At 41.1% G+C, this 15,238-nt stretch overlaps 1 protein-coding gene across 1 annotated transcript in view; it reads right to left on the bottom strand.

Moving 5' to 3' along the window:
- Nucleotides 1–15,238, bottom strand: part of cdk5rap2 (CDK5 regulatory subunit associated protein 2) — a 53,620-nt gene that overhangs the window by 20,324 nt on the left and 18,058 nt on the right. Inside the window, exons 13-35 of the mRNA XM_079834065.1 lie at nt 15,015–15,233; nt 14,719–14,889; nt 14,534–14,644; nt 14,175–14,312; nt 13,832–14,011; nt 13,548–13,742; nt 13,271–13,462; nt 12,906–13,038; nt 12,589–12,728; nt 12,384–12,500; nt 12,029–12,175; nt 11,828–11,940; nt 11,611–11,750; nt 8,805–8,936; nt 8,557–8,666; nt 8,342–8,473; nt 7,685–7,747; nt 7,367–7,548; nt 6,850–7,279; nt 4,487–6,401; nt 4,051–4,155; nt 2,739–3,135; nt 2,323–2,543 (exon numbers count right to left, since the gene is read on the bottom strand). Of these exons, the coding sequence (XP_079690191.1) occupies nt 2,323–2,543; nt 2,739–3,135; nt 4,051–4,155; nt 4,487–6,401; nt 6,850–7,279; nt 7,367–7,548; nt 7,685–7,747; nt 8,342–8,473; nt 8,557–8,666; nt 8,805–8,936; nt 11,611–11,750; nt 11,828–11,940; nt 12,029–12,175; nt 12,384–12,500; nt 12,589–12,728; nt 12,906–13,038; nt 13,271–13,462; nt 13,548–13,742; nt 13,832–14,011; nt 14,175–14,312; nt 14,534–14,644; nt 14,719–14,889; nt 15,015–15,233 (5,683 nt within the window). The remainder of the gene's footprint in view (nt 1–2,322; nt 2,544–2,738; nt 3,136–4,050; nt 4,156–4,486; nt 6,402–6,849; nt 7,280–7,366; nt 7,549–7,684; nt 7,748–8,341; nt 8,474–8,556; nt 8,667–8,804; nt 8,937–11,610; nt 11,751–11,827; nt 11,941–12,028; nt 12,176–12,383; nt 12,501–12,588; nt 12,729–12,905; nt 13,039–13,270; nt 13,463–13,547; nt 13,743–13,831; nt 14,012–14,174; nt 14,313–14,533; nt 14,645–14,718; nt 14,890–15,014; nt 15,234–15,238) is intronic.

Below are 15,238 nucleotides of genomic sequence, written 5' to 3'. Positions count from 1 at the left end.
AACCGTAGTATAAGCGGAATAATTGACAACGGGCCGTTCAATTATTAGAACAATAATGCACACCCGAGGTGGTGATGCGGTCACGACGCGAAGCGGAGTGCATATATATATATATATATATATATATTAGTGCTGGGCATCGATTAAAAAAATTAACTAATTAATCGCACTTTTTTCTGTAATTAATCGCAAGTTTTTAATATTTTACGTTTTTAATATTTTGATATTGTAATAATTTCAGTTACTCTCCAAATTAATATATAAACAATTTAAAGACAGCATATTTTAAATATGTGTTGTATTGTCATATTTTTATGAATGAAGGCCAGTATCACTGATACTAAAGTGTCTATGAAACATTAATGACGTTACATTACAGTATAACTGAAAGCTCCCAATTTCAATATTTATTAGGCTTTAAAAAAAACAACTTTTAATTTAAGTGAACTTAACACAATCTTTACATAAACCCAAAATAATAAACGTCATATTTACCATGGCCTTCCCTGTTATACATATACAGAAATGTAATAGTTATCTTTCTTAACTGCATAAATAATAAATTAAATATAGATTAATCATCATTAAAGCTAAAATTTTCTCTGTTCCCGTTGTTCTTTGATGAACATTAATGACAGGCATAATCAGTTCTCCTGTCACTTTAAGAACAGCCGTGGATCTCACGCGCTGTCCCGCGCATCTCATTTCCTCACAACTCTTTAAGTTCATTTAAGACGTTATTTAACAAATTTAAGACTCCTAATATGAGAATACTCAAAATCCTCTGTTATTGTTTGTTCAAGAGCAAAGGAGAACTCAATGTGAGCAGGAAACTGACGAGAGTCTATCTATGCGTCGAGTGTGTGTGTGTGTGTGTGTGTGTCCCTTGATTAGCTGACATGAGACGCATCCACACAGACAGGACACTGACACACACACACACACACACACACACAGAGGACATTGGCATACAGCGCGTTCGCTTGTGTCTTGTCACGCTTGGAAGCATTTACATGAATAAGAGCGTGATGATCATGTAACACTAAGCAAAAATGGATATAAAAACGGACGCTGCGTTATTTGCGTTAAATATTTTGAATGCGTTAAGCTGAAAAAATTAATCGCCCACGTTAACGCGTTAATTTGCCCAGCCCTAATATATATATATATATATATTAGGGCTGGGCAAATTAACGCGTTAATGCGGGCATGTGTCGAGTATTCTCATTTTAGGAGTCTTAAATTAGTTAAATAACATCTTAAATGAACTTAAGGAGTTGTGAGGAAATGAGATGCGCGGGACAGCGCGTGAGATCCGCGTCATGTTCGTCAGCGGCCGTTCTTAAAGTGACAGGAGCACTGATAATGCCTGTCATTAATGTTCATCACAGAAAAACTGGAACAGAGAAAATTGTAGCTTTAATGATGATTAATCTATATTTCATTTATTAATTATGCAGTTAAGAAAGGTGTTTGATAACTTACATTTCTGTATATGTCTAACAGGGAAGGCCATGGGTAAATATAACATTTATTATAATGGGGTTATGTAAAGATTGTTTTAAGTTCACTTAAATTAAAAGTTGTTTTTTAAAGCCTAATAAATGTTGAAATTGGGAGCTTTCAGTGATACTGTAATGTAATGTCATTGATGTTTCATAGAGACATTAGTATCAGTGATACTGGCCTTCAATCATAAAAAGATGCCATTACAACATATTTAAAATATGCGGTCTTTAAATTGTTTTTTACATTAATTTGGAGAGTAACTGAAATTATTACAATATCAAAATATTAAAAACTCGCGATTAATTACAGAAAAATGCGATTAATATCGATTCCCAGCACTATTATATACATACACACACACACACACACACATATATATGAATATATATATTTTTTTGTTTTATTTATTTTAGCACAGTCAAATTAAATGAAATTCAGATATGCTGCTTTATATTTTGATGTTTTTTTTTAATATATATATATTTTTTAATACATTTTATTTTATTTCAGTTCAACAAAACTCAGAGAAAAAAAAAAATCCCACACTTCCTGTCTGGAAAACTTTAAAATACTGAAAGCACTTATTGCTTATATGTGTTTTTTAGTGCCATTTATTACTTAATATTTGTTTCAAAGCTATATCTTTGTCAGTTAATAATTCCTTAAATAAAATTTGTATTATTATTAATTCGTAATTATTTCAAAAAGTACATAAAAATTCAAGAATAAACTTGATATTTTAAGTCAAGAACTGGAATCATGAGATGCACAATGTTTCTCACCCCTAGTTTCTCTGTGTTTGTGTATACTTACCCTGCTCTAGTTTCTCCAGCAGGCCCAGACTGCGGTCCAGCTGCTCTCTGAGCTGGATTCCCTGAGCAGAGGGCATCTCATTGGGTTGGAGTAACTCCTCTAGAGCCCCTCTGAGCTCCAGCAGCTGTTTACGCTGTCCCACACCCAAACCACGAGACACACGGATCTGTTCCCGCAGCTCACACAACTCCCGGGCCTGAGACTGGACCAGAGACTCAATTCTGCAAAGAGAGAGCGAGGATGACATGTAATACATGTAAAGAGTGTTTCAAAGATTAACCAAAGTCCTTATGGAGGTGAGTAAATGATGACAGTTTTCAGAGTGAACAGTCCCTTTAATGGAAGTTAATTCATGAACGAATGGGGACATTACCATTAAATAAACCAGAAAATTAAGAAATCCTGAGGAAGGTTACCTGGAGGGAGAGCCTGGTAGGCTGGCTCTGTTCAGGCTTCTTTCTTTCTCCAGCTCAGTGTTCAGCTGGGAGATTTGAGCCTTCATAATCTTGGTATCCTCATCTTCTTCACCTGCTGTGGGGTCAGAGGTCACACTCAGGAGCTCAGATGACAAAGACTTCTTCCGCAGTTGTCTCTGGAGGTGTTGGATGACTTTGTGTTGCCCTTCGATCTGTGACCTGAGCTGCTGGATGTGCAGGGTGGGGTCGGCATGAGGGTCACAGGGTCGAGGGGAGCTCAGGCCAGGAGAGCTGGGGTACGAGGGGCTGGATGCGGTAATATCAGGCGAAAATCGGTCCTGAGTGCCCGTGAGGACAGGAGACAGAGAAGGAACCAACCGCAAAATACCGTCCACATCTGATAGTGACATCAAACACACAGAGGACCAAAAAAAACACACACACAAAGACAAAAACAGGTACACTTATGTTAATAACAGCAATCTGAACTATGTTGAAAGGAAGTTTTCTCAGGGAGAAATATGCCATATTATTTATATTATTAAAACAGGGATAAGTAACATGGTTTGGTCATGCAGAGGAAGTGATGCAAACCATGTTAAAGCACACACACCCATGCTGACAAACATATACCAAGGTTGAAAGAAGAGTGCACCAACAATTTTAAATTCTGTCATTGTTTACTCACCCTCATGAATATTACCCATAGGAAGAAAAAAAAAAACCACTCATGCTAAATGCTTGTGTTACACGGAGTAAAGAAAGTCATGGTTTGGAACAACGTTAGAAGTGAGTAAATAATGGGTAACACTTTACAATAAGGTCCCATTGGTTAACATAAAGTTAATGCATCAACTAACATTAACTAACAATGAGCAATATATGTTACAGTATTAATTAATCTTAGTTAATGTTAGCTAATAAAAATACAACTGTTCAAAGCAAGTTCATGTTTGCTCAGGTCCATTAAATAACATTACCAGATATGACTTTTGATTTGAATAATGTATTAGTAAATGTTGACATCAACATTAAGATTAATAAATGCTTTAAAAGTGTTTTTCATTGTTCTTTCATATTGACTAATGCAGTTAACAAACTGAACCTTATTTTAAAGTGTTAGCAGATGTGGGAAACAAACCTCTTCACGTCACCATCTCTAAAAGTGATCACCATTGTGTATTGTGAGCATGCAGTCAGTAAGTTTGCAAACCGTGGATCATCAATAGAGATAAGAGAGTCTGAAATCGCCTTTCCATGCAGAAACCCTGACATGCAGTCTTTTAAAACAAAGTGTTTCCCTCCTGTCTACCTGTGCTACTCCCCTCCACCTCCGTCTCACTCCTTCCACTTGTTTCGTACCCGAGGTCCTGCGCCTCCACCTGCACCCCTTTATCATCCTGTTCACCAGGGGGCGCTAGAGCACACAGGCAGGGTTGAGAACAGCAGTCCCCGGATAGACAAACAAGCAACATGTTGTCGCAGTACCACAATAAACCCTGAAGTGCACTAAATGCAGTTCGGTATTGGGCAAACAGAGAAACATTTTTAAACTGATGAGCCATTTTCCTATAACATGCATTAACCCTATAATGCCTGGGGTATCATATTTGATATGCTAATATCTAAGGCATCAGCATTATCCAAGAATGAGCTCCATATTCTTACTATATTCTATATACAAGCGAGATGTATCAAATAGGATAAAAAAGCACAATCTTTTACGTTCAACTGACTGATCTTCTCACCTTTGCGCTGATCAGACTGGTTGTCCTTGTTTGAGCTGTGCAAAGCGATGACCGACTGAGCAATCGCCAGTTTCTCCTCTAATTTCCGACATGCCCTCTGCCTCTCCTTTAGGGCTTTCTGCAAACTTTCGAAATGGCCGTTCCCCTCCAGACTTTCATTTCCGGGTGCATCTCCACCTTCAACACTTTTCCCACACCCACTAAGCTCTTTCTGAAGTTTGGTCATTTTCTGAGCATGCTCAGTATGAATCTGAAGAAGCATCAAGAGGTTCTTGTGAAGATTCTGGTGTGAAGAGACAGATTCCAGTACCTTCTGTTGCTGTAATTTTTTGGAACTCTCCAGGTTCTGAATGGGCGTGCTCGTCTTTTGTTGGTGTTTCCCAGTGCAGGCTGGGTCTTCCAGAGACTCCCTCTCCAGCAGAGCACGCTGCAGCCTCTCCAGCCATTGCTGCAACTCAGAACTGGACAAGTTCTCCACATTAGACTGGTTCAGTTTCGAGCAAATGTCTGCAAGAGACTGGACCGCGCCTTCAGCAGCTCTAATGCACTCGCATAGACAGTCGGTCAACTGTTGCTGTTGCCATGAGGGAACCATTACTTCCTGCGGTCCGGGAGTGTGATTCCCCTCCAGACCTGCAGGTGTGCTGTTGTGCTTAGCGCCGATAGTTGCCCTCAACTGTTGCTGTTGCCATGAGGGAACCTTTCCTTCCTGCGGTCCGGGAGTGTGATTCCCCTCCAGACCTTCAGGTGTGCTGTTGTGCTTAGTGCCGATAGTTGCCCTCAACTGTTGCTGTTGCCATGAGGGAACCATTACTTCCTGCGGTCCGGGAGTGTGATTCCCCTCCAGACCTTCAGGTGTGCTGTTGTGCTTAGTGCCGATAGTTGCCCTCAACTGTTGCTGTTGCCATGAGGGAACCGTTCCTTCCTGCGGTCCGGGAGTGTGATTCCCCTCCAGACCTTCAGGTGTGCTGTTGTGCTTAGCGCCGATAGTTGCCCTCAACTTTTTAACAGCTGCTTCTGAAGTCCAGAGCTTCTCCTGCAGCTCTGCATTCAACTTGCACTGCTGCAACAGCGACTCCTGCATAGTGTCCACTTGTCGCCGTAGGTCAGAATCGGGTCCGGGTGTTGGGTTAACCTCTGGGATTTGAGGGGCTTTTGACCGGTCTTCACTGTGCTGAGAATTTATGACCTGTCGAATCAAGTCCTCCAGCCTCTCACAAAGAATCGTTGGGTCTGCTTGCCCAGGGATTTGGTCCATTTGGCTGCTTGTGGAGTCTACATTTCGGAGTGATGCAATGGCAGACTCTGCCGTGTTCAGGCAGTCCAAGAGCTGAGTATTGATTCGGTCTTTCTCCTCAACAGCCTTCTGAAGTTCTGCACACTGACGCTGCAACGATACATCTCCTGTTTGACCGATTCCACACTCAGAGTCCAGGCTGCATGCAGTGAGGTACGCAATCGTGGACTCTGCTGCTTGCAGGGCTTCCACGTACTCTCGGTTGAGCTTGTCCTTCTCCTGTAGCTCCACCTGTAGCTCGTCCCATTCTTGGACTTGTCGCCTCAGGCGGGAGATTAGCTCCTCCTTCTCCTGGCATTCTTGATTCAGCAGCTCTAACTGCGCCATGAGCCCGGATTCCAGATTCTGGTCTGCGTTCTGTCTGGTGTTAGTGTCCTGTTTTGTTCCAGTGGTTGAACTCAGCCTAGTATCGTCAATATGGTCTAATTCGAGGTGTCCGTGCTGAGCTGAGCTCGAAGACGTCTTGCTGTCAGTGCTGTAATCAGACTCCTCCGCCCCAGTCAGGTCTTTGCTCCTGGGGCGAACGTGGTCTGAAATCGCCTCACTCAGATCCTCGGAACTCTGCCCAGAACTCTTACTGGGCCTCACAGGTACCGGTAGCCGAGATTTTACATTCGCCTAAAACAAAACAAAAACATTATCTTACTGATAAGATACTTAGGGAAAGACAAAGAAGCAGTGAAAACTTCTTTGGATGCATGTCTACAGTGGTTTGGATGCATGTCTACACTAGAAACAATAAGAAATAGGAAGAAGGGGCGTACTTCATCTAGTACGCCACACTTTATCTAGTGTGGCGTACTAGATAAAGCTTAGAGCTGGTAATCGTAAGGTTGCTTGTTCTGTTCCTGCAAGCACTGAGCCATCACTATTGTGTCCTTGAAGTTGCTCCAGTGGGCTTGTCCATTTTCTGAGCACTCTTAGTATTGATTCGAAGCATCATCGAGAGATTCGTATGAAGAGTTGCTTCTTGCTGGATTTGAACCTACAACCTTGGTTACCAACCATTACGCCACACATCCTCCCTTCCAGAAGCATAAGTCTAAGTTGTTTTATTAATACTCACGGAATGTCTGGTCAAGTGCTGCTTCTGACTCTTGTTGGGTTTGGTGCTTTGGCCCTGCCTTCTTTTCTCTTCTTTCTCCATTTCTTTCTTTTCTCTTTGTTTGTTCTCGTTCTCTAGTGTGTTGGCATGTCTCTGAGAATCTTTATGGTCTGTTTGCTTTCTTTCCATGTTGCTGACCATCATCTCAGGGTCTTCCAATTGACTTCCAGCATCAGAGGCCGAGTTTCGCTGCAGTTGCTCTTTTAGCATTCGAATGATCTTTCGGTGACCTCTGGCTTCTGAGCGAAGCACTTTCACAGTTTGGTGCAAGTCTCCATGGCTATCGCTTTCTCCAGAACTCTCTGCGCTTTCTTTGGACTCAGTGGCATTTTCCTCTTTCAAAAGTCCACGGAGTTCGGACGCTTCTGAGCGCAGTTTGGCCACTTGTTCCCTACAGATTTCAGCATTTAAGAGTTTGATGGGTTTTTAAAATTTTCATTTGATATAAGCAAAGCTACTGTGTGAAGCCTGAACATACCTGAGTTGAGAAACTGACTCCGCCTCACAGTCTGTGAGAAGCGTTTGGAGTTCTGCTTTTTCAGAATCGTCCCCAAGGAATCTGGACATGGGTGGTACTGCACCTTGCTCTCTCTGAGTCTGTGATGGTTGATTACCTTCACTGGAATCTTCTGGAGAACGATCTCCCTCATCACATCTCTCCTTAGAGAACAACACACGGGACAACATTAAACACAAAAACAAGACCACTGTGAGGTTTCCAGATGAGCGCTAAGGTAAAATTCAGGGCTGAGGTTCAAGATTACAGTAGATTAATACAAAACTGACCGATTCTTACCTTCGTGTTTGGAGGCATTAGTGTTGCATCATTAGCGGTCGGTGGCTGCTCTCTCTGTGGTTGCTACAGTAATGGGATGTTTGGTGACACATGACTTAACAACACAAAATGCCATAATGGAACAGAATATAAAGAAATCACATAGTAACGGTAGGATGGGTGGCTGCAGGTGATCATGGGTAAGAAAATAAGCCAGAAAGACAGAGAGAGGAGATAACAGGGGTTAGCGGGGATGGAAGAGAGAGACGAGAGAGAGAGAGGAAAGAGAGAGAGAGGAAAGAGAGAGGGAGGAAAGAGAGAGAGGAAAGAGAGAGAACTAGAGGAAGAAAAAAACTACCGCAGACACATGCATAAACACTCATTCAGCAAACAAACACGTTACAGACACAAACTTGTATAGAAAGACTAATCTACTGCTAACTAATGTTAGTAAACTAGACTCTCATCGACAGACATGAGGTCAATCATAAATGTAACATGAAAGCACAAAATCCGAAGGTTTGTGGTTAAAGGTCAATGATCAAGAAGTTAAAAGCTGGTAAGAAATTGGGTCCCCTTTTAGAATGGCATCAAAACAAATTTCAGCTTTGCAGAAACATATTCCAAATAACATTACAAAATAGTTACCGGAAAATGTATATCTAAGACTTTTAATACCTTGGTAGGTGTTGTGAGGTTGATAAGGTCTGAATCTTTCTGAGAGTCTCTTGGATCGTTACCCATAATGTCATTCTCCATCAGTACCAGCCTCTTCTGGAGTTCAGCATTTACTGCCTGGAGCTCTAAGACCTGAATGTGAGAGTAAAAATTTACATTTTAATAATCTTCTAACTTTGTTTGACAAAAGTAGTACTTCGTGGTCAGGCACGCACCGTTATTCTGAGTTGCTCTATAGTCAAGTGCTGGAGCTCATCCTCTGGACCCTCCCCCACACATATACTCATATAGGACGTCTGCTCGCCAATCAAACTCAGCGTGTCCACTAAAATCATCAGATCAATTAGCTTAAAGTCAAATAACGATGAGTTTTAAGACATAATACACTTTAAAGTTCTTATCAGTCATGAACTAACATAACTGATTTAATTAACTAATGGGCAAATTATATGGGTATACAAACCAGAATCGTTGGCCTGTCCAACGCCTCCTCCTCGGTTCTGGATCTGCCCCAGTCGGGCTTGCAGAGAGGCGTTCCAGCGCTGAGCTTCCTCCAGTGCATCACGCATGCTCTCTAACTCTGAAGGGTTTGAACCTGCACACATGTGTATATACACATTCAGTTAGTGGCATTGCAAACACTATATACATTTCATGAACGTTTGTGCATCACACTAATATTTACAATATAAAAAAAACAACAACATAAACCTTGTTCTTTTCTTTTCTTTTCTTTTTTGGATTTTGTATTATTTACAAGACAGCTGAGAAAACAACACCAGAAATTATAAGGAGAAGGGGAGTGTGCATACTCAGGATATGATAAACTGAATTTCTGAATTAGAATAGTTTATTTTATGCAGATATTTAGTTTAAATTAAGGCTTCAAAATAGGGATGCACCAATACGTTTTTTGTATGTTTAGCTAATATCGATTTTAACAAACAACTATTGGCTGATTTTGATACCGACATTTATCACTTGCTATTGGATTTTTTTCTCTCTCATTAAAATAGATTAGTTTTTGGATAATGTTTTAAAATTAGCTAAATTCAAAAAACCACATGCATTAAGGTATACTAGCTAGTTTATTGATGCATCATCAAATAATTTATATCGAACATGAGTTTGATCCATTTAACATTCAACAGGTCAACCTAAATACATAAAACAGAACAAAGATGCACATGAAAAAATCTGTGCTTTTCAGGTAGGTCTAACAGTAGTTTTCAGGTACAGAAATAAAGAAATCAAATGTATTCTCCATTGTATAAATTAAATATACATTAATCCTTACTAAAGTTATAAAAGTATTTTATCTATAGTCAAGAGTAGTGAGCGACTTTGTCTTTTGTTATTTGATTAACATTAAAACTGACAGCAGCGCAGCAGGAATATTAGGCTGCTGTCACTTTAAGAGCTGCACGGATCCAATATACTGTTAAGGCCTGTACACACTGGGACGAATATCGCGGCAGTTTTTAACGCACCGCGTCAAAATAAAAAAACGAACCCGAGGCGTTTTTTTTTTATTGCGCTTTTACGCCTGGCGTTTTGCGCGTCGGTGTGCACACTCACATTGGCGCCCTTTATTTAGTCACGAGGCGTTAAACGTCGGCGATAAACGCGCGTGAAAATCGTCCCGGTGTGAACAGGCCTTTACACAACTGTTTACGTTCATTTAAGACATAACCGACTATGTTTACAAGGATACTCGCCAAGACAGGCATTTTGACAGCATTCAGTTATTTGCATGCTGTCTAAAACACAGATTTCCAGACGAGCACTTCGGATGTGCACACACAAAACTCACACAGTGAGTAGAATTTAGTTATCGTTTGCTTCTTCTTGCTCTTGAATATTTAAATTTGCAAGGCTTAAAAACATGCAACGGACAAACTTTCATGAAGATGCAGCAATGACAGTGCCATCAATTGTCCTGAGCGTCGTTCACAATGACACTGGGAAGTCCTTATTGTCAAGTCTGCTGTATTTTGTACAGATTTTATTTTGTTTTTAGCAAGTATTTAATTATTTTACCTAGATTAAAATGTTGGATTATGCAAAAGACATTGCATAAAAGACGGCTCAGTGCATGCAAAAGACAACTCCGTGCCTTCATGCAATTAATTAATAAACCATCGGATTGTTATATCAACCTTTTTCATGCTATATAGCTCATACACCAATGGTTTTAAATTATTAAAAATCTGCCAATAAAAATTGGTGGCCAATACATCAGTGCACCTCTCCTTCAAAGCATACAAATTACTCTGTCAGTAGTGAGCCACAAGTAGGAGGGAAATTAATCAGGTGCATTTGTGTCAATTTTGTGAGTGTGTGCAGAGAGATGATGCATTCAATTTTGATCAAAATTACGCAGTGGGAATGAACGGGTTAAATGCTCAAACTACAATTTTTCCTAATAAACTCGCATACAAAATCTAATACTGTAGGTGTATATTTTTTAAATCCCCTGATGGTTGTAGAGGGCATCGCCATGGCAACAATCCCACAAGGCAGATGGACACGAGAGGATTATGGGTAAACGGAACAGAAACAGACAATGTATTTTCAGTATTCAGTGTCATTGAACACAGTCTGATCTGTTTCTCTCGTGGATTCCAAGCAAACATATGAACTTATAAGAATATAGTAATTATATGGTGATGTTGTGACAGTTTTGAAGGTTAATGATAGGAAAGATTCTCATTAGAATGTGTATATGTCTTATATACGTTTACACAGATATATACAGTATGTATATAAAGAAATAAACAGGTTGAATAAGTGAATGAATATGTGTGTGTGTGTAGAGGCAGGGTGGAGTGAATTTAGTAGTGTTTTAGTGTTGATGAGTCACACATACAGTTAAAACACTTTTATTAGAAATCACAGATGAATGAATGAACAGAGCAGCAAACACAGAAAAAAAAACAGAAAACAGATGAACTGATGAAAAAAAGCACGAATGAAAGCAGGAAGAAAACGTCCAAACATGACAAAGAAAGTGGACAAACAGAACAAACATACATGCATATCAGAAGAAAGAAGGTTTCATATGAATAGAAAAGGACAGTTATGTGGAGATGGATGTGCTGTTATTGTGTGTCCTGCTTTACACCAGAGACAGGGCTGATATTTAAAAGACTCAGAAATTCAACAACCTGATGGACAAACTAAAAGGTTCTGACTCTTTGGTATTTTGGGTGAGTATATTCAAAGCATGAGATCTGATTGGCTGTCAGCACTCTCTGGCTGTACTGCACCTTCTCTTTGTTTGGCTCTCTGGATCTCTTTCTGTAGCTGATCTCTCAGGTCCGTGTTCATCTGGACGCCACTTTCTAGCTGCTGTCTGAGGAGTGAAACAGCTGTGAGCTCCAACTGCAGTGCCTGCAACCTCTCAACACTGAAACAAGACAACATTAAACATCAGTAAAATGCAGGTTTCAGCGTCACATTACAACGGATACGACCTTTACACACCTGTCATGCTCTTTGACGGCTCTGATGAGGTCGGAGTAGAGATGTTGCTCAGCTCTCAGAGCTCGATTTAACTTCACCTGCTCAGCCAGCAAATCAGATAGAGATGCAACATCCTACAAAATCAGAAGAAAATCAAAATTAGAGCGCTTTAAGGAGTTGTATACCCGTTCATGCATGAAAGGTGTTTGTGTACTTTTGTACCTGTTGTTGGCGATCACCTCCAATGATGGTTCTTTCTCTCTGAGGGAGGGAGGAGATGCTGCATTCACTCTCACCCAGTTGGGAGGCTTGATTCCGGGTCAGAGGCGGTCGGCTGTCCCCTCTCTGAGACAAACGCTGGTGCAGCTCCTGCCAAGAACCACTCCACAAAATCAGTTGGAAAAATGTACTGTAACAACCTCATAGCTCATGGTAGCTGTGTCTTGAAACAATATCTCTATGGAAAAAAATGTATTGCTTCAGGAAACCTCCTATTTGCATTCTAGGATATTGAGCAGTTGAGATATTTAAGGCAGTGAGTGTGTTCTGTGTATATGCTTGTGTGATTTACACTTACAGTAATGATTTCTTCTTTAGTTTTGAGCGTCGATGTAAGGGACTCGACATTTGCTGTCTGTCCCTCTAATCGTGCCTCCAGTTCTGAGACCATGGACTGAAGCTCTGCTAGAGAAATCTGTCACAAACACACACAGTTACTCTAAAAAGTTTCACAATATTAAAATACACAAATTCACACATTTATAAAAACACAAATAAAAGACCTTGAGTTGGTTCTCTCTCTTCAATGCTGCGTTAAGAGCTTCTGTTTTCTGTGTGAGCTCTTTCTTTAAAACGACCACCGATTTCTTACTGACTGTGGTTACGTCCAGCGTTTCCTCACTGTTTCGCCTGCTCAGCTCGGCTACAAACACACACACACAAAGAATAGCTCTAGATATACTTTAAGTTAGGGTTGAATGATATATTGCTGAGAGTACTGGTGTTTTTAAAGAAATATCATAGGTTATCAGCCAACTTTTCCACATCAGTGCACCCTTACTCTAAAACTGTTGTATTCTTGCAGGACAAACGCTCTTACCTTCTCTCTCCACAAGTTTCTCCTGTAACACCTCAATGGTCTGTCTGAGCTCCAGCACCTGAGGGGGCGGAGCTTCACCGGTCTTCATTTCCAACAGAATACGATCTTTCTCCTGTCCACGTTCTAGCAACTTCTATAAAACCAACAGAACAACGTCACCTGCCATTTTACATACATTTACTGTCACAACATGGCTCTCTTATGACAGTGTTGGCACACTAAAGCTTTTGGTGCAATTCCTGTTCAGGCTGAAGTCAGAAAACTAGGGGTAGGGGATGGAATAGGACTTGCGTTCGGACCAAACAATCGATCCAATCGATCTGCAAGCAGTCTTGCAATCAAAATATTACAGGTCAAAGTCTCACGTTGATGAGGGAGTCCTTCTCTGCCAACATTGTACGGAGGTCAGCGGTCTCTAGGTGACCCCCCTGCGTCGCTGTGGCATTCAGTCTCTGTGCGTTTCTGAGCTGCATCTGAGTGTCTGCCAACTGCTTGCGCAGATCCTTCAATTCAGCTGCACTATCATTCAGAGCCTGTATGTGACGCTCCACACTCTCCTACAAAGACAAAACAGACAGCTCAAGACAACCTGCCTACATGTAGAGTGACAGGAAATTGTGCTCATAAGTGTGTATGAAGTACCCTGAGAAGCTGGTCTTTGCTGCTGATGGTGGATAGCAGGTTTTCCACAGCGGTCTGGTTCTCAGTCACTAGTCTCTCTCTGTCCTTCACCGCCTCTGACAGCATTGCCTCTGTAAGCTTTAACCTGTGATTCATCTGCTCTGCAAGGTCACGACCCTGAGACTCTGACTGGTTAAGAAGTCTATTGGCCATGTCCTGCAAAGCAAGTTTGGGAAAAACTCTCACACCAACCAAACTAATCAAACACTCCATCATCAAAAACTCTAGTGTGAAAGCGTGTGTACCTCCATGTCTCTCGTTTTGTTGTCCAGTGCTTGTTTTAAGTGTTGTATAATGGCATCCTTCTCTCTCAGAGCTCTCTGAAGATTTTCTTCAGCCTCATCTTTACACCTCTGAAGATTCTTCAGTGAGTTCAACAGCTGCTGCAGCTCGAGATCTCTCTCCTTTATGAGAGCATCAAAACTCTACACACACACACAGAAAGAAAGAAAAGAAACCATTAGCATCTGATTCCACATTAGCCCAACACCCTATCAGATCTTAAGGAAAGTTAGGAAACCTATTATGATACAAAAAGCGAATTTACATTGGTAAATGTTGCATTTTATCTCACACACACACACTTACGTTAATTGTCTCCTCGTTGTGTGAGAGCAAGTTGTTGAGACGTTCCACGTCTCTCTCTTTCTCTCTCAAACTCAGATGCAGCAAATGGATCTCATTTTCTTTCTCCTCCATGGCTGCAAACTTATCATCCAAAGCTTTCTGCACACAAAAAAGAAAACACACACATAAAAGATCTCACATTGAGTCTTGTGATCAATATTTATGATATATGGACTGACACTGGCAGAGAAACATTTCTGACATCAGAAACTCAAATCATTAACATATGACACCCATCTGGAACTAATATCTGAATTAAACACACTGTTTCTCGTACTGTACTTCTATAATACAGAAACAATAAATAAAGAGACACAAACCTCAAGTGCTTTCTCTTTCTCCTTTAGTCGTGCTCTCAGTTTAGCCACCATGGGATCACCTTCCTCCTGGGTTTTGTTCTTTTCCAAATCTCGAAGCATGTTCATGTAGTCCTGTGAATACAGTCTGGAGTGAGTGAGGGCAGAGAGGTGTTGTGTGCAAGCTCTGTGTGTGTGTGTGTGTGTACCTGCAGCTGCTGGTCTTTATGATTCAGGCTGGCTGTGAGTCGTTCTATAGTGTTCTGTAGTTTCTGTTCAGAAGCCCGGATCTGTTCTTGCTGTTCTACACGCAGCTGTTCTAGAGCGTTCTCTCTGTCTGCCAGAGTACCGTTTAGCTTCTTCAATTGGTTCTGAAGATCCTGCGGTTAACAAAAGAGAGTTAAAGAATTATTTATTTTATAATATAAGCTCATAAAATTTCATACCATTTCCCTATGGTGTATTAACAATGTTTCCTGCTTCTGGATGCATCTGTGTTACTCACGTTAATAGTCTTGTCTCCCTTCTTCTTCTGTTGCTGTAGTTGCTCCAGCTCTTGTTCCAGCTGCAGTCTGGCCTGCTGAAGGAGGGAGAGCTCTGAATCTCTGCTGCCGAGCACACGCTGCAGCCTCTGGGCTTCCAGCAGCGAGGAGTGAGCCTCCGCCTGGAGCCGTGACAATTCAGCCTGCTGTTCCAGGAGAAGAGACTGCTGGTCTTCAGCCCCCTGGA

The sequence above is a fragment of the Gobio gobio genome (genome assembly GCF_949357685.1).
Source record: "Gobio gobio genome assembly, chromosome: 14".
NCBI classification, from domain to species: Eukaryota; Metazoa; Chordata; class Actinopteri; order Cypriniformes; family Gobionidae; genus Gobio; species Gobio gobio.
Note: the sequence above shows the minus strand (reverse complement) of the source record. Positions and strands in the feature narration are given on the sequence as shown.